At 46.4% G+C, this 24,824-nt stretch overlaps 1 protein-coding gene and 1 non-coding gene across 17 annotated transcripts in view; one reads left to right on the top strand and one right to left on the bottom strand.

Annotated features, from left to right (window-relative positions):
- Positions 1 to 4,708: 4,708 nt before the first annotated feature.
- BCL2L13 (BCL2 like 13) overlaps positions 4,709 to 24,824 on the top strand; it is a 98,004-nt gene continuing 77,888 nt past the window's right edge. For 15 of the 16 annotated variants that reach the window (XR_652656.4, XR_652655.4, XR_002515289.2 and 12 more), the window contains exons 1-2: positions 4,709 to 5,456; positions 22,899 to 23,069. Coding sequence is in view for 5 of the 16 variants with exons in the window: in XM_003905194.5 (XP_003905243.1) it covers positions 22,949 to 23,069 (121 nt within the window). In the remaining 11 variants the exon portion in view is untranslated. Of the gene's footprint in view, positions 5,457 to 22,898; positions 23,070 to 24,824 lie in introns of those variants that run through there. The other variant, XM_021921343.2, reaches the window with a different exon arrangement.
- LOC116270914 lies at positions 7,992 to 8,096 on the bottom strand. The gene has a single exon (XR_004179217.1). It is a non-coding gene; the product is annotated as a small nucleolar RNA U13 (small nucleolar RNA).

Here is a 24,824-nt window from a genome sequence, read left to right as displayed (position 1 = left end):
GAGTTTGAGACCAGCCTGTAGTTCTTGCTGCTTGGGAGTACGAGGCCAGAGGATTGCTTGAGCCTGGGAAGTCAAGGCTACAGTAAGTCGTAATCACATCACTGTACTCTAGCCTGGGTAACAGAGTAGAAGTAGAGACTCTGTCTCAAAAGGAAGAAGAAAAAAAAAAGCAACAAACAACTGATGACTGGAAATGAATTAAATGAGTAGAGTCTAGTTTAGAGTAGATAACCACATTAGGCGGTAGGATAGAGATTTGTAGCGCCTCTTAAAATCTGTCCAGAACTCCCCCCAAAACTGACCAGGTGCAGTAGCTCATGACTATAATCCCAGCACTTCAGGAGGCCAAGGCAGGTGGATCACTTGAGGCCACAAGTTCAAGACAAGCCTGGATAACACAGCAAGACACTATCTGTACCAAAGAAAACTGTAAAAAATTAAATAAAAAGGGCCGGACGTGGTGGCTCACACCTGTAATCCCAGCACTTTGGGAGACCGAGGTGGGTAGATCACACGGTCAGGAGTTTGAGACCAGCCTGGCCAACATGGTGAAACCCCATCTCTACTAAAAAAAAAAAAAAATTAAAATAAAATAACTCTGGCCGGGTGCAGTGGCTCACGCCTGTAATCCCAGCACTTTGGGAGGCTGAGGCGGGTGGATCACAAGGTCAGGAGATCGAGACCATCCTGGCTAACATGGTGAAACCCCATCTCTACTAAAAATGCAGAAAAATTAGCCAGGCGTGGTGGCGGGCGCCTGTAGTCCCAGCTACTGGGGAGGCTGAGGCAGGAGAATGGCATGAACCTGGGAGGCGGAGCTTGCAGTGAGCCGAGATCATGCCACTGCACTCCAGCCTGGGTGACAGAGTGAGACTCCATCTCAAAAAAAAAAGAAAAAACCTCCAAATACCATAAACTGCTGTGATTAAAGTCAAATAATTTCTATAAAAGGGCTAATATTATTTTATGCAATTTGCTGAAAAGACAATCTCTTTCCTCATTGAAATGCCTTAGCACTTCTGTTGAAAATTAGTTAACAATTCTGGGTTTTCTATTCTGTTCCATTGACCTGTATGTCTAGTCTCAAAATATATATTCAAAAAATAAAATTAAAAAGGGAAGGCCAGGAGCTTTAGGAGGCCAAGATGGGAGAATTGCTTGAGGCCAGGAGTTTGTGAGCAGCCTGGGGAACATAGCCAGACCCATCTCTACAAAAACAATCTTTTTTTTTTTTTTTTTTTTGAGACGGAGTCTCACTCTGTCGCCCAGGCTGGAGTGCATTGGCGTGGTCTCGGCTCACTGCAACCTCTGCCTCCCGGGTTCACGCCATTCTCGTGCCTCAGCTTCTCGAGTAGCTGGAACTATAGGCGCCTGCCACCACGCCTGGCTAATTTTTTTGTATTTTTAGTAGAGACCGGGTTTCACTGTGTTTGCCAGGATGGTCTCCATCTCCTGGCCTTGTGATCCGCCCGCCTCAGTCTCCCAAAGTGCTGGGATTACAGGCGTGAGCCACTGCACCGGGCCAACGTTCAAGTGACTCTTCTGCCTCAGCCTCCTGAGTAGCTGGGACTGAAGGTGCGTGCCACCACATCCAGCTAATTTTTTGTATTTTAGTAGAGACGGGGTTTCACCCTGTTGGCCAGGATAGTCTCCATCTCCTGACTGTGCGATCCGTCCCTCTTGGCCTCCCAAAGTGGTGGGATTACAGGCGTGAACCACCGTGTCTGGCCTACAAAAATATTTTTAAAAAATTAGCCATGTGTGGCCCAGCGTGGTGGCTCATGCCTGTAATCCCACCACTTTGGGAGGCTGAGGTGGGCATATCACTTGGGGTCAGGAGTTGGAGAGCAGCCTGGCCAACACGGTGAAACCTAATCTCTACTAAAAATACAAAAATTAGCCGGGCATGGTGGTGCATGCCTGTAATCCCAGCTACTTTGGAGGCTGAGGCAGGAGAATCACTTGAGCCCAGGAGGTGGAGGTTGCAGTGAGCAGAAATCTGCCACTGTACTGCAGCCTGGGCGACAGAGGGAGACTCTGTCAAAAAAAAAAACTTAGCTATAAAAGCTGGCACAAACCTGTGGTCCTTGATACTTGGGAGGCTGAGGTGGAACAATTGTGAGCCCAGGAGGTCAAGGATACAGTGAGGTCGGGCGTGGTGGCTCACGCTTGTCATTCCAGCACTTTGGGAGGCTGAGGCGGGTGGATCACCTGAGGTCAGGAGTTCAAGACCAGCCTGGCCAACATGGTGAAACCCTGTCTCTACTAAAAATACAAAAAATTAGCCAGGCGTGGTAGCGGGTGCCTGTAATCTCAGCTACTCGGGAGGCTGAGACAGGAGAATCACTTGAACCCAGGAGGTGGAGGTTGCAGTGAGCCGAGATCGCACCACTGTACTCCAGCCTGGGCAACAAAGAATAAACTCCTATCTCAAAAAAAAAAAAAAAAAAGGATGCAGTGAGGTATGATTGTACCACTGCACTCCAGGCTGGGTAACAGAAGTTTACACCTGTCTCAAAATAAGACTAGACATGGTGGAGCCTGGGACCAGCATTTTGAGGTTAAGACAGGGTGGATCACCCAAGGCCAGGGAGCGGAGACTGTGCCTGCCAACACATGGCTAAACCTCTATCTCTACTAAGAATACAAAAATTAGTTAGGAGGGGAGGCATTCAATAAAGCAGCCAGGAGGGCTGGCTATGAGAATCGCTTGGAACCCAGGAGGTGAATTAGGTGAAGGAGATCACATTGCATCTCACAGTTTTCCGGGCGCACAGAGCAAGACCTTGTCTGGAGGAAAAAAAAATCAATAAAGGAAAAGACTGAGAGCAATGTGAAATAAATGAACTTTAAGCATGCATCAAATTGGTAAGGGTGGCACTTCCAAAATAAATTATCGCCGTTACATTTTGAAAGTTACTTTAGGTAAAGTGTACATACAGCGAACTGCACAGACCTTAAAAAGTAAAATTAGTGGCCAGGTGCTGGAAGCCAGCCGCCCGTAATCCCAGGCCTTTGGGAGGCTGATGCGGGCTGATCTCGAGGTCGTGAGTACCAGACTACCTGGCCAACATGGTGAAACCGCCTCTATAAAAAATACGCAATCCCAGCTTAGAGGTTACGTGGCAGATCACTCTGAGGTTAGAGTTCGCGACCAGCCTAACTAACGGAGAAATCTCTGTTTCACTAAAATACGCAAATAAGGGCGCTGGTGGCATGCTCGAAATCTCAGTTACCGGGAGTGCCGGCGCTATAAATTACTGAACCCGGAAAGGCGAGTGCGTCGCCGGTTTACATTCACCGCACCCGCAGCCCAAACAGAGCATTCCGGCCTCAAAAAGTTTCATTTATGGTTACTATTTCACCGCAAACTTTCCCCAGTTCAAGCGTATTCTCTGCCTCGCCTCCCAAGCAGCTGGCCGCGGCATATTTTAGAGCGGATATTTACGAGCGAGCCGATTGACTTTGGCTTTGTTTTTAGATGGCTGAGGACATGGATTGACTGAGATGAGAGGGGCTCGGTTTCAATGTCAAGCCAATTTTTTGTATTTTGCATGGCTTTTGGTATTTTTAGTAGAGATGGGGAGTTTCACTATGTTGCCAGGCAGGCCTGAAACTCCTAATCTCAAGTGATCCTCGGCCACCCGGGCTTCCTCAAAGTGCTGGGATTACAGGAGTGATCTACCCCACCTGGTCTCTACCATTAGTTCTCCAAGGTCACCAAGCTTTTCCTTTGCAAAACTCTCTATGTCTCTTATTAGTGGCACTATTCTCAGTCACTTGGCTAGGCATCCTAGGTACTCAGCTCCTAATAATAGTAGTTCAACGATGAGACGGGAGTTCTCGCTTGTCGCCTCGGGCTGGAGTGCAGTGGCCGCATCTCAGCCACTGCAAATTACTTCCCGGGTTCACTTCATTCTCCTGCCTCAGCCTCCCGGAGTAGCTGGGACTACAGGCCTCAGCCACCTGGGTCTCGCTAGTTTCGTGTTTTAGTAGAGACGGGCTCTCACTGTGGCTTCTACAGACGGTCTTGATTTCCGACCTCGCGATCCAACTGCCTCCTGCCCCAAAGTGCTGGGATTACAGGCGTGAGCCACCGCGCCCGGCCGCAGTTCAACTATTTTAAATCACTTCATTTAGAGTAGCTTTGTATGAGATATAGATCTCATACCATACAATTCACCTATAGTGTACAATTCAATAGTTTTCAGTATTTCAGAGAGTCGTGCCACCATCACCCCAAAAAGAAACCCTGTATCCACTGGCAGTCACTCCCCATCAGGATTTTTTTTTTTTTTTTGAGACGGAGTCTCGGCTGTCACCAGGCTGGAGTGCAGTGGCGCGATCTCGGCTCACTGCAAGCCCGGCCCCGGTTCACGCCATTCTCCTGCCTCAGCCTCCTGAGTAGCTGGGACTACAGGCTTCCACCACCAGCCTACACTTTTTGTATTTTTAGTAGAGACGGGGTTTCACTGTGGTCTCATCTCCTGACATTCCTAGGATCCTCACTCACTGCCTCCCCAAAGTGCTGGGATTACAGGCGTGGTTTCACCGCTACCGCCTTCCCATCAGGGATTTTATCACTTCTGATCTGGCTCAGTCTTCTCCTTGTCAATGCGCTCCTTGTTCCAGTTCAGTACACACACCACGGGCAATTTGCTCTCCCTAAAACATATTGTATCCTCTCTCCTACATACCTTCCGATACTCCTCCAAAGAACTCTTGGATTCAAGTAAACAAACATCCATTAACAAAAGTATGTTCCAGGCGCTGTGCTAGGTACTGTTAACAAAAACGGGTTAGTATTGTTAGGACTTCCTTCATGCCGTGGCACTTCTGCTCAGCCAGCTCCCTTCGCCTAGGACCTCTCTATACGACCCCGCTATATCCCCTCCCCGGAATTCCTTCCCAACCTTCAAGGACCATCTGCCCCAACTAGCGGCGAACACCGCCGCTGTAGTGACTGTGTAGATACGTCTTTGACCTGCTCCCTTGGCAAACACTTGAAACTCAACACATGTTTGTGGAACTGAACATAGGCTGTGTACGCACTAAGGCTTCTTTCCCTGGAATCGCCAGCCCACCGACCAGCCAGTCAGAATCCCAATCCCTCGACTCCAGAAATTATTTGGGAGACGGAATTTCCGAGCGTCAGCAATCATAGACTTGGGCGGGCTAGGAGGGTTTGGGTCTTCAGGTCACATCTGCGCGGAGAGACCTCCGGCCTCGGTGGTCTGTGCTTCCGCTCCGGATACCCTTCCGGTTCTCCGGTCGCCCAGGTCCCGCCCCGACGCCGGCCGTGACGAAGGCACGCCGGGGTGACCTCACCCTCCAACATGGCGGCGGCGGTAGATTAGGGCCGCGGGTCGGAGCCTTCACCGCCGCTGGGGGACCCTGTCGGAAGCAAGCGCCGCCGCCGCCTCTTTCATCTCTTCTGGGGCAGGGGCCAGGGCCAGGTGAGGGGAGTGGGGTTCCGGGAAGGCTGAGCTGTGTGAGGAGGTGGTTTTCACCTGGGTAGGAAAGTGCCCAGAGACCGTATCGAGCCACCGGCTGACACCCCAGTGGTTCCGACGACGCGTGAGTTTGAGTGTGTGTGTCTACACCGGCGCTCCTTCGTCCGAAGGTGCTCGGAACTTAGGGGTCCGCTTCACCCAGACCAGACCTGGCCGCCCGGCCCCGCCGCTGAGCAGGCTTCTCCCGGCGTGGGGTGCCGGAGGCGGAGGAGCTCGGCCCTGGCTCCACGCCGCTGTCCTTCCCCACAGACAGCTTCACGTGGAAAACCCGGGTCCATTTTTAGGGCTAAACTGGGGAACGGCGACTTCTTTTTGGTTGAGGGAAAGGTTTTCCTGCGATTCCCTTAGGACACTTGAAGATTATCTTTGCCAGTCTTAGTCGTTTCTTTTCAGAGATTGTTAGAAGTCTTGTTTCTTAACCTTAATTCACTGCTGTTCTGACACCCATTCTTTTTTCAGAAAAAAACTGCCTTCTTGCCCTTGCAGGCAATACAGTTCACATGGAGTCATTTTTCCTCTTTGATTTATCCTCCCAACATTCTGTGAAGATCCTGTTTTTTGCCTTCATAACCGACTTTTTGAGTGGAGGCTCTAACCTAGCGTTGAAAATCGGACGGATCTGTCCACTTGTTCCCATGCTGTTGACTGATAGCTTTGGTTAGCTCCCAGCCACTCCCTGCACAAGTGTTTGTTTATCCAAAATAGCTATCTCACTGTCTCTGTTTAGAAGTTGTGAACTAAGCTGACAGCCCTCTCTCCTTACTTTTATTTTTGTTGTTGTTGTTGTTACGTAAAACAAAACAAAAACTTCTATGGCGAAATTGTAAGATTTCCCCTGGAGGTTTAGTATAAAGCAGAATGTTGCTCTCTGCCCTGACTTGTGTGACCTTGGATGAGTTAGTTGCCACACCCTTCAGATACATTCTTTTTTTCTTTTCTTTTTTTTTGAGACAAGAGTTTCACTCTTATTGCCCAGGCTGGAGTGCAATGGCTTGATCTCGGCTTACCGCAACCTCCGCCTCCTGGGTTCAAGCGATTCACCTTCCTCAGCCTCCCGAGTAGCTGGGATTACAGGCATGCGCCACCACGCCTGGCCAATTTTGTATTTTTGGTAGAGACGGGGTTTCACCATGTTGGTCAGGATGGTCTCGAACTCCCAACTTCCGGTCATCCACCCGCCTCGGCCTCCCGAAGTGTTGGGATTACAGGTGTGAGCCACCATGCCGGGTGATACTTTCGTTTTTACACCCCCCCCATGAAGTATTCTTTTCATTTTTAGCCCCCTGTCTCCCCCAAATGAAGCATTCTTCATTTGGTAATAGGCAGTTAAAGGTATTGAAAATCTTTTTACTCTGAATGGTCAGGTACTATTCTGTATTTTTTTTTCCAATGGCTCATTTTTTATGTGGAAGAGTATATTCAGTAGTTGGATTCACTTTTTATTTTATTTTAAGCTGTCTCCTACAGCAAGGACCAGTAGTTGAATTCAATTGAAAGATGTCTAAGGCTATATCCAACCAGTCTTGTAAAAAAACAGACTTGCGTTTACTAGCGCATAATCTAATAAACATTTATTAAATATCAAACACACTAAGCTTTTAGGACAAGTGGTTTGCAACAGTAATAATCATTATTAAAAGCATTTTATTTGACTGTATGCGATGGCTTATTATAATCCCAGCACTTTGGGAGGCTCAGGCAGGAGCATTGCTTGAGCCCAGGAGTTCGAGACCAGCCCGGGCAACATAAGGAGACCTTGTCTTCACAAGAAATTAAAAAAAAAAAAAAAAAAATTAGCCAGGCATAGGTCCCAGCTACTTGGAAGACTGAGGCGAGAGGGAGGACTGCTTGAGCCCGGGAGATCAAGGCTGCTGTGAGCTGCGATTGTTCAGTCTGGGTGACAGAGAGAGACTCTGACTCAAAAAATATATATATATTTATTCATTAAATAAATATACGTGTATATATATATTTTTGAAATGGAGTGTCACTCTGTCGCCTAGGCTGGAGTGCAGTGGCGCAATCTCGGCTCACTGCAAACTCTGCCTTCTGGGTTCACACCATTCTCCTGCCTCAGCCTCCCGATTAGGTGGGACTACAGGCGCCCGCCACCACGCCTGGCTAATTTTTTGTATTTTTTTAGTAGAGACTGGGTTTCACTGTGTTAGCCAGGATGGTCTCGATTTCCTGACCTCGTGATCCGTCTGCCTCGGCCCCCCAAAGTGCTGGGATTACAGGCATGAGCCACCGCGCCCGGCCTAAATATATATATATATATATATTTTTTATTTTGAAATACTTTAGGCATACAAAACACAAGTTTTAAACGTAGTTCCAGTCTGCATTTATCATTTTTCAGACAGGATTTTGATTTGTATCTTATTCCAAGTAAATGTTCACCAAGAGTTCTTGTTTAATATATATACAGAGTGGGGGTAGGTAGTATTTTCAGATTAGTTTATTTTTTTTATTTTTCCTCCTCAGACGGTAATGTGCCAGTGAGCCCAAGAGGTAACATGGTTTGAGGGAGTCACATGTCACGCATTAGCATGAAACCCAGTTCTTTATGAACCACAAAAGGATCGGAGTAGCTGAATTTTTTTTAGCAACTTTATTGAAATATAATTAATATACAACTCACCATTGTACAGTTCACTGCTTTTTAGTATATTTACAGAGTTGTACACCTACCACCACAATCATTTTCATCACTTCAAAAAGAGACTCCCATACCCATTAGCAGTCATTCTTTATTACTGGCCCCTCTACTCCCACCTCCCGCAACCACTGATCTACTTTCTGTGTCTATGGATTTGCCTATTTTGGAGATTTCACATAAATGGGATCACATAATACGTGGTTTTTTTTTTCTTTGTGAGCCACCGTGCGTGACCAATATGTGGTCTTTTGTGTCTGGCTTCTTCTTTTCTTTCTTTCTTTTTTTTTTTTTTTTTGAGATGGAGGCTCACTCTTTCGCCAGGCTGGAGTGCGGTGGCGTGATCTCACTGCAACCTCCGATTCCCAGGGTCAAGCGAGTCTCCTGACTCAGTCTCCTGAGGAGCTGGGATTACAGGTGGGCGCCACCACACCCAGCTAATTTTTGTATTTGTAGTAGAGACGGGGTTTAGCCATGTTGGCCAGGCTGGTCTCCAACTCCTGACCTCAGGTGATCTTGGCCTCCCAAAGTGCTGGGATTACTGGCGTGAGCCACCACACCCTGCCTGTCTGGCTTCTTTCACTTAGCATTAATGTTTTCAGAGTTTATCCAAGATGTAGTGTGTATCAGTACTTCATTCCTTTTTATTGCTGCATTATATTTTTATTCCATGGTATGGACATAGCACATTTTAAGAATCAGTTCATGGAAAGGTTTTTTTTTTTTTTTTTTTTGTGAGATGGAGTCTCACTCTGTCACCCAGGCTGGAATGCAGTGGCGCAATCTTGGCTCACTGCAAGCTCTCCCTCCTGGGTTCACGCCATTCTCCTGTCTCAGCCTCCTGAGTAGCTGGGACTACAGGCGCCCTCCACCACGCCTGGCCAATTTTTTGTATTTTTAGTAGAGACGAGGGTTCACTGTGTCAGCCAGGATGGTCTTCATCTCCTGACCTCGTAATCCGCCCACCTCAGCCTCCCAAAGTGCTGGGATTACAGGCGTCAGCCACCGCGCCCAGCCAGTTTTTTTTTTTTTTTTTTTGAGATGGCGTTTCACTCTTGTTGCCCAGGCTGGAGTGCGATAGCGCCATCTCAGCTCACCGCAACCTCTGTCTCCTGGGTTCAAGCGATTCTCCTGCCTCAGCGTCCTGGGTAACTGGGACTACAGGCACACACCAACATACCCAGCTAATTTTTTCGTATTTTTTTTAGAAATGGGGTTTTGCCATGTTGCCCAGGCTGGTCCGAAATTGTTGGACTCAAGTGATCCTCCTGCCTCCGCCTCCCAAAGTGCTGGGATTATATGCATGAGCCACCACGCCTGGTCTGTAATGCTGCTTTGAGCATTCATGTGCAAATTTTTGTGTAGACATGTGTTTTCATTTTTCTCTGGTACATATCTAGAAGTGGAACAGTAACTGAATTTTATGTTCTCATTTTACACAAGCCATATACAGGAAGCCTCATTATTGTGAAAGTCAGATTATTTAGGACAGGATAAAAGTAAGGCAGTCGTCTGTGAATTATCTGCAAATGCCAACTTCTAAGTGAAAATATTTTTGGGTAGCTCTTAACACAGGATTGAACAATTAGGCCTGTTTCAATTGGAAAGGGAGTAGTGTCTACTCTAGAGTTCTAGTGTCTGGTGAGTTTTAAAAATGATACTTGTTCAGTTGCATGTTTCAGATGGGTGGGGTGAATTTGTTGCCATTTCATAATTTTATTTTGAGATGGAGTTTCACTCTTGTGAGGTCTTCACTCCCGACCTCAGGTAATCCGCCCGCCTTAAGCCTCCCAAAGTGCTGGGATTACAGGTGTGAGCCACCGCACCCGGCCATTTAATAATTTTTATTAGGATTATTTTACGCTCTTTCAGAGAAAGTCCTAGAATTCAGTAGGAGCTGGTAAAGCATGGATTAGAAAATAGCTTTGGACTCCATGTTAACTTGTGGAACCTAAAAAAAATTCCCTATTCAAGCCACTGGTGAGTCGTGAGACTAAAGAGCTGATAACCAAGAAACTTAATTTTTTTTTTTTTTTTTTTTGAGATGGAGTCTTGTTCTGTCACCCAGGCTGGAGGGCAGTGGCCTGATCTCCACTCACTGCAAGCTCCGCCTCCTGGGTTCACGCCATTCTCCTGCCTCAGCCTCCCGTGTAGCTGGGACTACAGGCGCCCGCCACCTCACCTGGCTAGTTTTTTGTGTTTTTTAGTAGAGACAGGGTTTCACCATGTTAGCCAGGATGGTCATCTCCTGACCTCGTGATCCGCCCATCTCGGCCTCCCAAAGTGCTGGGATTACAGGCTCGAGCCACCGCACCCGGCCCAAGAAGCTTAGTTTTTGTTGTTGTTGTTAAGTTTGCTTTTTAATTTAATTTTAATTTTAATTATTTATTTATTTTTGAGACGGAGTCTCGCTCTGTTGCCCAGGCTGGAGTGCAGTGGCACGATCTCAGTGCACTGCAAGCTCCACCTCCCAGGTTCAAGCAATTCTCCTGCCTCAGCCTCCCGAGTAGCTGAGATTACAGGCGCCCACCACCACACCTGGCTAATTTTTTGTATTTTTAGTAGAGACAGGGTTTCACTGTATTAGCCAGGATGGTCCCGATCTCCTGACCCCGTGATCCGCCCACCTCAGCCTCCCAGAGTGCTAGGATTACAGGCATGAGCCACTGCGCCTGGCCGACTTTTTTATTTTGAGACAGAATCTTACTCTGTTGTCCAGGCTGGAGTGCAGTGGTGCGATGTCGGTTCATTGCAACCTCCGCTTCCCGGGTTCAAGCAGTTCTTCTGGCTCAGCCTCCTGAGTAGCTGAGAATGCAGATGCACGCTACCACACCCTGCTTATTTTTGTATTTTTAGTAGAGATGGGGTTTCACCATGTTGGCCAGGCTGGTCTCAAACTCCTGACCTTAGGTGATCTGCCTGCCTGGCCGCCCAAAGTGCTGGGATTACAGGCATGAGCAACTTCGCCTGGTCTATTAATGTTTAAAATTACAGATTTTTGATTTGTGATGGATTTATCGAATGCGAATTTTTATTTTTTTCTTTATAAACTGGGATTATAGTTGTGTTCAACTCTGTATTATTGGAGTATTTAATAATTCTTTTTTTTTTTTTGAGATGGATTCTTACTCTGTCATCAGGCTGGAGTGCAGTTTCACTATCTCAGCTCACTGCAACCTCTGCCTCCCAGGTTCAAGCAATTCTTCTCTCTCAGTCTCCTGAAGTAGCTGGGACTACAAGCGTGTGCACCACGCCCAGCTAATTTTTGTATTTTTAGTAGAGACAGAGTTTCACCATGTTGGCCAGGAAGGTCTCGATCTCCTGACCTCGTGATCCGCCCACCTTGGCTTCCCAAAGTGCTGGGATTACAGGCGTGAGCCACCACACCCGGTTTAGGAATGTCTTTTTTAAAAGGCATCCAAAGTAATTTGATGGGACAAGTTTGGGAAACATACAAAAGACTTTCATGTTGCTGCATGTTTGCTTTACATAAGAACTAATAGTAGGTTTTTTTGGGTTTTTTTGAGACAGAGTCTCCCTCTGTCGCCCAGGCTGGAGTGCAGTGGTGCAATCTAGGCTCACTGCAACCTCTGCTTTCCTGGTTCAAGTGATTCTCATGCCTCAGCCTCCTGAGTAGCTGGGATTACAGGGACATGCCACCACGCCTGGCTAATTTTTATATTTTTAGTAGAGATGGGGTTTTGCCATGTTGGCCAGGCTGGTCTCCAACTCCTGGCTGCAAGTGATCCAGCCACCTCGGCTTCCCAAAGTGCTGGGAAGTGTAGACATGAGCCCCTGTGCCCAGCTTATAGTAGGATTTAATAGCTGCTGTGTACCTTCTGATTATGTTTCATAAAATGTGTCTAATTCCTACAATATAATCAGCACTGGTAGCATTCTGGAACTTGGACTGGTAGTTGTAATAGAAATCTAGTTTAGGCTGGGCGCGGTGGCTCAAGCCTGTAATCCCAGCACTTTGGGAGGCCGAGACGGCGGATCACGAGGTCAGGAGATCGAGACCATCCTGGCTAACACGGTGAAACCCCGTTTCTATTAAGAAATACAAAAAACTAGCCGGGCGAGGTGGCGGGCGCCTGTAGTCCCAGCTACTCGGGAGGCTGAGGCCGGAGAATGGCGTGAACCCGGGAGGCAGAGCTTGCAGTGAGCTGAGATCCGGCCACTGCGCTCCAGCCTGGGCGACAGAGCAAGACTCCGTCTCAAAAAAAAAAAAAGAAATCTAGTTTAAAAAAGAAAATAAGCAATATGTTGTAGAATTGTGGATGATATATATTTGTTGTTGAAGGTTCATGGATGTTTTACTTGTGGTTGGTTTTGGAGATGATGACAAATGAATACATAAACACAGCATGAGGTTACTCTAGGTTTCCTTAGGCTGTCTGTCTGGCTGCAGCCACGGTTAGCTCTCTTTATCCAGTTTCCATGTCTCTGCAGATTCCACCAATCTCGATTGGAGAATATTTGGGGGAAAAAACACAAATAACTAAAAACAATACAAATGATACCAATACAGTATAACAGCTATTTAAATGGCATTTACATTGTGTTAGGTATTGTAAGTAATCTAGAAATGACTGAAAAATATATGAGAAGAAGGAAGTGAGTAGGTTATACACAAATACCACACCATTTTGTATGAGGAACTTGAGCATCTGAGGATTTTGGAATCCGCAAGTATCCTGGAACCAATCCCATATGGGTACCAAGGGACAACTCTACTTGAAACTTTAATAGAGGAACAAAGTGAAAAGAGTAAGGCACAGAAGGAAACAGATGGGTTACATAATATGTTTAATAGTTTGAATTGTACAAATTATAGCAGTTTCTGTTTTTTTTTTTTTTGAGACAGAGTTTTGCTCTTGTTGCCCAGGCTGGAGTGCAGTGGTGCGATCTCGGCTCACTGCAGCCTCCGTTTCCCGGGTTCAAGTGATTCTCCTGCTTCAGCCTCCAGAGTAAATGGGATTACAGGCGCCTGCCACCATGTCCAGCTAGTTTTTGTATTTTTTTTTTTTTTTTGACACGAGTCTCGCTCTTGTCGTGCAGGCTGGAGTGCAGTGGCGTGATCTTGGCTCACTGCAAGCTCTGTCTGCCGGGTTCACGCCATTCTCCTGCCTCAGCCTCCCGAGTAGCTGGGACTACAGGCGCCTGCCATCAAGCCTGGCTAATTTTTTGTATTTTTAGTAGAGACGGGATTTCACCGTGTTAGCCAGGATGGTCTCGATCTCCTGGCCTTGTGATCCGCCCGCCTCGGACTCCCAAAGTGCTGGGATTACAGGTGTGAGCCACTGCACCTGGCCTAATTTTTGTATTTTTAGTGGAGACGGGGTTTCACTCTGTTGGCCAGGCTGGTCTCGAACTCCTGACCTCGTGATCTGCCTGCCTTGGCCTCCCAAAGTGCTGGGATTACAAGCATGAGCCATCATGCTTGGCCTAAATATCTGCCTTTTAGATATGAAATAGATGAAATAGTCTGTTGGTGAGCGTATAGTGGGATGGACTTGAGCCCCTTGTCCCTTGCTTCTACAAAAGCTTTAGATGATGGTCCCAGGTCATAATTACTTTTCATCCAATCTAGCTTTTTGTTTTTTCCCCCATCCGTTCTCAAAACTGACAAATTTGCTTCTTTCAGTATTCTGGGTCTGTGATACTATGAAAACCACCTTGTTTTGCAACCGTATCGTCCCGTATTACTAGTGTTAGTGTTTTCACTTCTGCATTCCTCTCACCTAGTACATTGCCTGGCATGCAGTAAATATGTGTTGAATAAATACAGTTAAGGGCTAAGAGGAAGTGAAGATGGTATACCCAATTAAGTGGTTGTGATGTTAACTAGCTGTATGATTTTAGGCAAATAAATTGTTCTTGTTCCTCCATCTATAAAATTGAGACTATTGGCCAGGCGTGGTGGCTCACGCCTGTAATCCCAGCACTTTGGGAGGCTAAGGCAGGGGGATCACGAGGTTGAGAGATCGAGACTGTCCTGGCTAACACGGTGAAACCCTGTCTTTACTAAAAATACAGAAAATTAGCTGGGCGTGGTGGCGGGTGTCTGTAGTCCCAGCTACTTGGGAGGCTGAGGCAGGAGAATGGCGTGAACCTAGGAGGCGGAGCTTGCAGTGAGCTGAGATCACACCACTGCACTCCAGCCTAGGCGACAGAGCGAGACTCTGTCTCAAAAAAAAAAAAAAAAGAAAAAAGAAAAATGCTTTAGAAACAGTATCATGAAGATGTAATTTATATATGATGTTTATTAGAAATGCTAAAGTCCATCCAGGCATGGTGGCTCGTGCCTATAATCCCACCACTATGGGAGGCTGTGGTGGGTGGATCAGGAGGTCAGGAGATCGAGAACATCCTGGCTAACACGGTGAAACCCTGTCTCTACTAAAAAATACAAAAAATTAATCGGGCTTGGTGACACACCCCTGTAGTCCCAGCTAGTTGGGAGGCCAAGGCAGGAGAATCACTTGAACCCAGGAGGCGGAGGTTGCAGTGAGCCAAGGTCGTGCCACTGCACTCTAGCCTGGGTGACAGAGAGACTCTGTCTCAAAAAAAAAAAGAAATGCAAAAGTCCATTGTGCAATATATTTATTAGACACTGCAGAATGTTGCAAAGGAAGTGGGTTTCCCTCCCATTTTGTGCTTAGAGACCTGACCCTGTAGTAGTGCTGTGGAGTTTACACTTGGCATATTGTCAATACCTTTGCCCTATAATTTAATACAAATGTGCTAGTTATGTAATAGTGTTCTTGGGATGTGACCTTTCCCCCATTTAACCATAGGCCTGAAGGAGCTGCTTCGTTGCTACACAACTGGAAGCTCAAGCTAAATTAGAAGTTGGGGCCAGATATGGTGGCTCACGCTTGTAATCCCAGCAATTTGGGAGGCTAAAGTGGGAGGATCACTTGGGGCCTGGAGTTTGAGACCAGCTGGGGCAGCATAGTGAGACTCCATCTCTATAAAAAATTTTAAAATTAGGCCAGGTGCAGTGGCTCACATCTGTAATCCCAGCACTTTGGGAGGCCAAGGCGGGTGGATCACGAGGTCAGGAGATCGAGACCATCCTGGCTAACACGGTGAAACCCTGTCTCTACTAAAAATACAAAACAAAACAGCTGGGCATGCTGGCAGGCGCCTATAGTCCCAGCTACTTGGGAGGCTGAGGCAGGAGAATGGCGTGAACCTGGGAGGTGGAGCTTGCAGTGAGCTGAGATCGCGCCACTGCACTCCAGCCTGGGCAACAGAGCGAGACTCTGTCTCAAAAAAAAAAATTGAATGGATATTTTATACTGTAGGTCTGGTATGTTTATAACTAGAATGACAAATATGCATTTAAAGTGTGAAAACTCTATACTAGATTTAAATGAATAAATATCCTTCAAATATAGATATATGGGCTTTAACATATATACTAGAGTTAAAGATAGAAGATAATGAAATTCATGATTAAGATTACATTTATAATTAGACAATCAGGTTTTACAAGAAAATTTGGAGAACATTACACTAAAAATCAAATTTGGAAACTCGGTGATTTGTAGTTTGTCTCTGGCTTTTGGGTTGGTAATCAACTTCAGCGATAATGGATTATTGGTAAATACAAGAAATTTGAATACAACAAATCAGAGAACATCAATTTTTTTTTTTTTTCTTTTAATTAGAGACAGGGTGTTACCCTGTCACTCAGGCCGGAGTGCAGTGGCATTATCACAGGCTCACTGCAGCCTCAATCTCCTGGGGTCAAGCTAGCTTCCTGCCTCAGCCTCCCACCGTATTGGGATTATGGGCATGAACCTGTTCTCGGCTCATCAATTTTTTGGGGGGATGGGGTAAATGGAGTCTAGCGTCTAGCTCTGTCACACAGGCTGGAGTGCAGTGGCGTGATTTTGGCTCACTGCAACTTCTACCTCCCAGACTCAAGCAATTATCTTGCCACAGCCTCCAGAGTGGCTGGTATTATAGGCACACGCAACCATGCCTAGCTAATTTTTGTATTTTAGTAGGGATGGGATTTCACCATGTTGCCCAGGCTGGTCTTGAACTCTTGACCTCGGGTGATCCGCCTGCCTCAGCCTCCCAAAGTGCTGGGATTACAGGTGTGAGCCGCCACGCCTGGCCAATTCTTTAAAGCATTTATTCAAAAACAAATACTTTCTTATTCCTGTCACCAAAGAAATACTGAGACTTTTATTTTTTATTTTCTAGCAAAAGAGTGTTGTTGCTAAAGAGACTTTTTTTTTTTTTTTCCGAGACGGAGTCTTGGTCTATCACCCAGGCTATAGGGCAGTGTCATGATCTCGGCTCACTGCAACCTCTGCCTCCCAGGTTCTTCAAGCGATTCTTCTGCCTTAGCCTCCTGAGTAGCTGGGATTACAGGCACCTGCTACCACACCCAGCTAATTTTTGTATTTTTAGTAGAGACGGAGTTTCACCATGTTGGCCAGGCTGGTCTTGAACTCCTGACCTCAGGTGATCCACCCACCTCAGCCTCCCAGAGTGCTGGGATTACAGGCGTGAGCCATCGTGCCTGGCCGCCGAAGAGACTTCTAAAAGCTTAGATTGTTATTAATGTTATTAATTTTATCTGTTCTTCCCCCCTTTTTTTTTTTTTTTTTTTTTTTTTTTTTTTCTGTTTTTTTTTTTTTTTTTTTTGAGATGAAGCTTTGCTGTGTCGTCCAAGCTGGAGTGCAATGGCGTGATCTTGGCCCACTGCAACCTCCACCTCCCTGCTCTGAGCAATTCTCCTGCCTCAGCCTCCTGAGTAGCTGGGATTACAGGCACCCGCCATCATGCCCAGCTAATTTTTGTATTTTTGTAGAGATGGGGTTTCACCATGTTGGCCAGGCTGGTTTTGAACTCCTGACCTCAGGTGATCTGCCTGCCTCAGCCTCCCAAAGTACTGGGATTACAGGCGTGAGCCACTGTGCCTGGCTGACTCTTCTTATTTTCATTCTTCTTGACATGTTACTACGTTTGACACAGTTGTTCACTGCCTTCTTATTGAAGTGCCTCTCTGACTTCTGTGATCACAGTCTTTCTTGGTTTTCTTTCTACCTTTCTGTTTCAATCTGGACTGAAAGGGTTGCTCTTCCAGCTTCTCATCTTTTGACTACCCCTTAAATGTTAGTGAATTCTATTGTGTTCTTTTTAAGATTATACCAGTATTTCTGAACATATTTTGTAACCTATGTCTCCTTTATTAAAATAAGGTAAATAAAAATTTCCCAGGCTGGGCACGGTGGCTCACGCCTGTAATCCCAGCACTTTGGGAGGCCGAGGCGGGTGGATCACGAGGTCAGGAGATCGAGACCATCCTGGCTAACATGGTGAAACCCCGTCTCTACTAAAAAAAAAAAAAATCAGCCGGGCGTGGTGACAGGCGCCTGTAGTCCCAGGTGCTCCGGATGCGAAGGCAGGAGAGTGGCCTGAACCCTGGAGGCAGAGGTTGCTGTGAGCCGAGATCGCACCACTGCACTCCAACCTGGGTGACAGAGCAAGACTCTGTCTCAAAAAAAAAATTTTCCCTGGCTTCTATTCTGGTGGCATTGGCGGTGGGAGGCATGTTCTTTTCCTTCTTGTCCCAGCACTGAGAATCACTGCTGCAAACAAGATTGAAAATTTACTGAGCCTTACCTTCTATAGTCTGTAGTCTGAAAATAATAGGTGATTTTCGTTTTCCAAGTCTGAAAGTATATTGAATATTCTTTTACAAACTATACTTCCCCTGATATTTTGACACACCCCTCCCATTGAAAATCATTGTTCTCCATTCACTTTTTTTTTTTTTTTTTTTTTGAGACGGAGTCTTGCTCTGTCGCCCAGGCTGGAGTGCAGTGGCCGGATCTCAACTCACTGCAAGCTCCGCCTCCCGGGTTCCCACCATTCTCCTGCCTCAGCCTCCCAAGTAGCTGGGACTACAGACGCCTGCCACCGTGCCCGGCTAATTTTTTGTATTTTTAGTAGAGACGGGGTTTCACCGTGTTAGCCAGGATGGTCTCGATCTCCTGACCTTGTGATCCGCCTGCCTCGGCCTCCCAGAGTGCTGGGATTACAGGCATGAGCCACCGTGCCCGGCCCACTTTTTTTTTTTTTTTTACAAAAAAAGACAGGATCTTGCTCTGTCACCCAGGCTGGAGTGCAGTGGCACAGTCCAGTCTCACTGCAGCCTCAGCCTCCTGGGCTCAAGCTATCCTCCCCCCTTGGCCTCCCAAGTAACTGGGACTATAGGCACATGCCACCATGCTCAGTTAATTTTCTTTTTTTTCAGGCTGGTCTTGAACCCCTGGCCTAAAGCAATCCTCTTGTCTCTGCTTTCCAAAGTGTTGTGATTACAGGTGTGAGCCACTGCACCCCACTGTCCATTCACTCTTTTTTTTTTTTCTTTGAGACGGAGTCTTGCTCTGTAGCCCAGGCTGGAGTGCAGTGGCGCAATCTCAACTCACTGCAACCTCTGCCTCCTGGGTCCCAATTCAAGCAATTCTCCTGCTTCAGTCTCCCAAGTAGCTGGGATTACAGGCATGTGCCACCATGCCCAGCTAACAGAGACAGGGCTTCACCATGTTGGCCAGGATGGTCTTGAACTCTTGACCTCGTGATCTGCCTGCCTTGGCCTCCCAAAGTGCTGGGATTAGAGGCGTGAGCCACTGCTCCTGGCCATTCACGCTTTTCAGGTAATTCAGTTGACTTATATTTATTTACACAGAATACTTAGAATTTTGTATCTCCAGGCTAGACCTCGTTCTCTTTTTTTTTTTTTTTTTTTGAGATGGCGTCTAGCTCTGTCCCCCAGGCTAGAGTGCAGTGGCGCGATCTCGGCTCACTGCAAGCTCTGCCTCCTGGGTTCAAGTGATTCTCCTGCCTCAGCCTCCTGAGCAGCTGGGACTACAGGTGCCCCCCATCACGCCCGGCTAATTTTGTCTATTTTCAGTAGAGACAGAGCTTCACTGTGCTAGCCAGGATGGTCTCGATCTCCTGACCTCGTGATCCACCTACCTGGGCCTCCCAAAGTACTGGGATTACAGGCGTGAGCCACCGCTCCCTGCCTCTTAAAGACCTTTATATCCAACTGCTTATTCTGTATCACTATCTGGATGACCTGTAGGTACTTGAAAATTCAGTTTAGATGCTCCTCAACTTACAGTGGGGTTACATCCCGAGAAACCCATCGTAAGTGTAAAATATATGTTGAAAATGCATGTAATACACCTACCAAATATAACAGCCTATGTTTAAAACACATTAAGCAAAAAATGTTTTTTTAAAATTTTTTGTAGAAATGGGATTTTGCCATGGTGCCCAGGCTTGTCTCAAACTCCTAAGCTCAAGTGATCCTTCTGCCTTGGCCTCCCGAAGTGCTAGGATTACAGATGTGAACCACTGTTCCCAACCACACATTAAGCACATTTAAGTGTGCTTAAAACACGTTAGCCTGCAGCTGTGTAAAATCATGAAATATAAAACCTATTTTATAGTAAAGTGTTGAATGTCTTATCAAATTTCTTTTTTTTTTTGAGACAGAGTCTTGTTCTTGTTGCCCAAGCTGGAGTGCAGTGGTGTGATCTCAGCTCACTTCAGCCTCTTCCTCCCGGGTTCAAACAATTCTCCTGTCTCAGCCTCCCAAGTAGCTGGGACTACAGGCGCACGCCACCACGACTGGCTAATTTTTGTATTTTTACTAGAGATGGGGTTTTGCCATGTTGGCCAGGCTGATCTTGAACTCCTGGCCTCAGGTAATCCACCTGCCTCAGCCTCCCAACATGCGCGGTTACAGACATGAGCCACTGCACCCGGCCATCACATTTCTTGAATACCGTATTGAAAGTGAAAAAACAGAGTGGTTGTATGGATAATTGAAGTTCAGTTTCTACTGAATGCATATCCTGTTCGCACTGCCATCATAAAGTGAAAAAATTGTAAGCCAAACTGTCGTTAAGTCGGGGACTGTCTGTATACCCTAAAGTGATTTCCTTATTTTTCCCCAAACTAGCTCTTCCTATATTATCTGGTTTGAGCAATAGGAGTAATACCACTTACCTTACAGCTTCCTGGGTCGGTCACTCACTGAGTTAACCAACAGATCTTTGAATTCCTAATCTTTTTCCTATCCATCCTCCCCTTTTCAGTGTTCTATTCCTATGCTAGTTCATCCTTCTTACATCTCTTGCTGAGGTTTCTCCATATTCTCCTAACTTGTCTCCTTGCCTCTACTCTCCAGTCTGTCTTCCTTACCACCTCCAGTATGATTTTTTTTTTTTAAAAGACATGGTCTTGCTTTGTCACCCAGGCTGGAGTGCATTGGTATGTGATCATAGCTCCTTGTAACCTCAAGCTCCTGGGCTCAAGTGATCCTCCTGCCTTATCAGCCTCCCAAGTAGCTAGGACTACAGGTGCATGCCACCACACCCAGGGCTAATTTTATTTTTTGTAGAGACAGGGTCTCACCGTGATGTCCAGGCTGGTGTTGAATTCCTGACCTCAAGTGATCCTCCTGCCTTGGCCTTCCCCAGTGTTGGAATTATAAGCATGAGCCGGCCGGGCGCGGTGGCTCAAGCCTGTAATCCCAGCACTTTGGGAGGCCGAGATGGGCGGATCATGAGGTCAGGAGATCAAGACCATGCTGGCTAACACGGTGAAACCCCGTCTCTACTAAAAAATACAAAAAACTAGCCGGGCGAGGTGGCGGGCGCCTGTAGTCCCAGCTACTCGGGAGGCTGAGGCAGGAGAATGGCGTGAACCCAGGAGGCGGAGCTTGCAGTGAGCTGAGATCCGGCCACTGCACTCCAGCCTGGGCCACAGAGCGAGACTCCGTCTCAAAAAAAAAAATAAAAAATAAAAAATAAAATAAGCATGAGCCACTGTGCCAGCCACTTATATCTATAGCCTTTTTATTCTGTATATTTCAAATTCTGCTTGTATTTTTAAAAATTGTTTATCATTCTAGGATATTTATCTTAGTTTGCTTATCACAGATCTTAAATTTTGCCAATATTGCCTCTTTTTCCAGTCTGTGTTTTTGTTACATGTATTTTTGTTTACCTGTGTTTGAAAACTCCTGAGGTCTGGTGATTTATCATATTTGTGTTCATGTCTAATGCCTATAGAGTACCTTGCAGCTTAAAAAATGTGTGTTGAATGAACACACAAAAAGTTACCGAAAAGCTTTATCTTCTATTTCTTTTTGTTTTAGTTATTGAGACAGGGTGTTGCTCTGTTACCTAGGCTGGAGTACAGTGGTGTGATCATGGCTCACTGCAGCCTCTACCTCCTGGGCTCAAGCAATCTTCCCATCTCAGCTTCTGAGTAGCTGGGATTATAGGTGTGCACCAGATACCTGGCTAACTTTTAAAATTTGTGTAGAGACAAGGTTTTACCATGTCGTCAGGCTGGTTTCAAGCAGTCTACCTGCCTCTGCCTCCTAAAGTGCTGGGATTACAGATATGAGCCAGCACACCTAGCTTTTTGTCTTCTCTCTCTGTTTTTTGAGACGGAGTCTCGCTCTTTTGCCCAGGCTGGAGTGCAGTGTTGTGATCTTAGCTCACTGCAAGCTCTGCCTCCTGGGTTCGTGCTATTCTCCTCTCTTAGCCTCCCGAGTAGCTGGGATTACAGGTGCCCGCTACCATGCCCGGATAATTTTTTGTATTTTTAGTAGAGACAGGGTTTCACCATGTTGGCCAGGATGGTCTCAATCTCCTGACCTTGTGATCCGCCCGCCTCAGCCTCCCAAAGTGCTGAGATTACAGGTGTGAGCCACTGTGCCCGGCCCCTGTCTTCTCTTTTTTTAAGACAGGGTCTTGCACTGTTTCCCAGGCTGGTGTACAGTGGTGCAATTGTAACTCACTGCAGTCTTGACCTCCTCAGCTCAAGCAATCCTCCTGCCTCAGCTTCCTGAGTAGCTGGGACCATGGGCAGGCCCTACTACGCCCAGCTAATGTTTTAAATTTTTTTGTAGAGTCTTGATATATTGCCCAGGCTGGTCCTGAACTCCTGGCCTCAACAGTGGGGTCCTGAATTCCCACCTCAGCCTTCTAAAGTTCTGGGATTACATGCGTGAGCCACCATGCATTGCCTATGTCCTTATTTTATAAGTTTTTTTTTTTTTTTTTTTTTTTTTTTTTTTTTTTTCTTTTCCTTTTAAACTGTTTTCCTAAAAACTAAGATACAAACAGACTCATTAGCCTAGGCCTACACAGAGTCAGAATTATTAATATCACTGTCTTCCACCTCCTAACCTTGTCCCACTGGACAGTTTTCAGGGGCAGTAACACCCATGGAGTTGACATTTCCAGTAACAATGCCTTTTTCTGGAATCCCTCCTAGAGGACCACCTGCCCTGAGACTTTCACAGTTCACTTTTTTTTTTTTTAATAAGTAGGAGTACACTCTAAGTGTAGTAAATACATAAACCAGTAAGTCATCTAATATTATCAAGTATTATGTACTGCATGTAATTGTATGTGCAATACTTTTTTTTGAGACGGAGTCTTACTCTGTCGCCAGGCTGAAGTGCAGTGGCTTGAACCCGGGAGGCAGAGGTTGCGGTGAGCTGAGATTGCGCCACTAGGGCACTCCAGCCTGAGCAACAAGAGTGAGACTCCACCTCAAAAAAAAAAAAAAAGAACACTCCAAGAGTTGCACAAGACATTTTGGTGTGAAACAACTTAAAGTGGCATGTAATAAACTTTAAACTGAAAACATTACTTTTCTGTTCTTAGGTTTTACACATCCATAAGTAGACCTTTTTGGAGCCTCACCAGCCAATTCAATGGCGTCCTCTTCTACTGTGCCTCTGGGATTTCACTATGAAACAAAGTATGTTGTTCTCAGCTACTTGGGACTCCTCTCTCAAGAGAAGCTGCAAGAGCAACATCTTTCCTCACCCCAAGGTATTATCTTTGGCTTATGGTGGTTGTAGTAAATTGTAACAAGAACTTTATATATAAAAGTGTATGTATCTAATTTATATGTATGGTTATCAAATAGTACTAATAAGCCTGTAAGAATAACCTGTTATGGCTGGGCGCGGTGGCTCACGCCTGTTGTGCCAGCGCTTTGGGAGGCCAGTGTGGGCAGATCACGAAGTCAGGAGTTTGAGACCAGCCTGGCCAACATGGCGAAACCCTGCCTCTACTAATAATACAAAAATTAGTTGGGCATGATGGCATGCGCCTGTAGTCCCAGCTTCTCAGGAGGCTGAGGCAGGAGAATCGCTTGAACCCAGGAGGCAGAGGTTGCAGTGAACCAAGATCACACCACTGCACTCCAGCCTGGGCAGTAAAGTGAGACTCTGTCTCAAAAAAAAAACCAAAAAACAAAAAAAAGAATAACTGTTATGCCATTCTTTCCATTTCCAGGAGCAAAAAAAAAAGTATTTTTTTTTTTGAGACGGAGTCTCACTCTCTTTCTAAGGCTAGAGTGCGGTGGCATGATCTTGGCTCACTGCGACCTTCACCTTCTTCGTTCAAGCGATTCTGCCTCAGCCTCCCGAGTAGCTAGGATTACAGGTGCGCACCACCACACCCAGCTAATTTTTATATTTTTAGTAGAGATGAGGTTTTGCCATGTTGGCCATACTGTTCATAGAACATGTACATGATCCTGTCTATTCCTCCATATCTCACTATCATTTTCCTAGTTTATCTCCATTTGTCTGTCTGTGAAACCCTCTGTGACATTTCTGTTTTTCTTTTTTGAGACGGAGTCTTGTTCTGTTGCCCAGGCTGGAGTACAGTGACACGATCTCAGCTCACTGCAACCTCCGCCTCCTGGGTTCAAGTGATTCTTCTGTCTCAGCCTTCTGAGTAGCTGGGACTACAGGCGCATGCCACCATGCCTGGCTAACTTTTTTTTTGTATTTTTGGTAGAGGTGGGGTTTCACTGTGTTAGCCAGGATGGTCTTGATCTTCTGACCTCGTGATCCACCCATCTCGGCCTCCCAAAATGCTGGGATTACAGGCGTGAGCCACCGCGCCTGGTTGACATTTCTTTTTTTATTTTAATTTTTTGAGGTGGAGTCTCGTTCTGTTGCCAGGCTGGAGTGCAGTGGCGATCTTGGCTCACTGCAACCTCTGACTCCTGGTTCAAGCAATTATCCTGCCTCAGCCTCCGGAGTAGCTGGGATTACAGGTGCGTGCCACCACGCCCAGCTAATTTTTGTATTTTTAGTAGCGACGGAGTTTCACCGTGTTAGCCAGGCTGGTCTCAAACTCCTGACCTCAGGTGATCCACCAGCCTTGGCCTCCCAAAGTGCTGGGATTATAGGCGTGAGCTACCAGGCCCGGCCAACATTTTTTTATCATTCAGTTCACCCTTTCTTCTTCTCTGTTTAAGCCGCTAAATAAACTTTTCATCAGATAGCAAATTTTAATTCATTTGTTATCTATATGTATATTCTGTTTTTTAATTTTCAACAACTGGCAAATGTGAAAGAATACCTGAGGCCGGGTGCGGTGGCTCACGCCTGTAATCCCAGCACTTTGGGAGGCTGAGGCGGGCGGCTCACGAGGTCAGGAGATAGAGACCATCCTGGCTAACATGGTGACACCCCGTCTCTACTAAAAATACAAAATATTAGCCGGGCGTGGTGGCGGGCACCTGTAGTTCCAGCTACTCGGGAGGCCAAGGCAGGAGAATGGCTTGAA

This window comes from Papio anubis, chromosome 16 (genome assembly GCF_008728515.1).
Source record: "Papio anubis isolate 15944 chromosome 16, Panubis1.0, whole genome shotgun sequence".
Taxonomy (NCBI): Eukaryota; Metazoa; Chordata; class Mammalia; order Primates; family Cercopithecidae; genus Papio; species Papio anubis.
The sequence above is the reverse complement of the archived record's forward strand: the minus strand, read 5'-3'. Positions and strand labels throughout refer to the sequence as shown.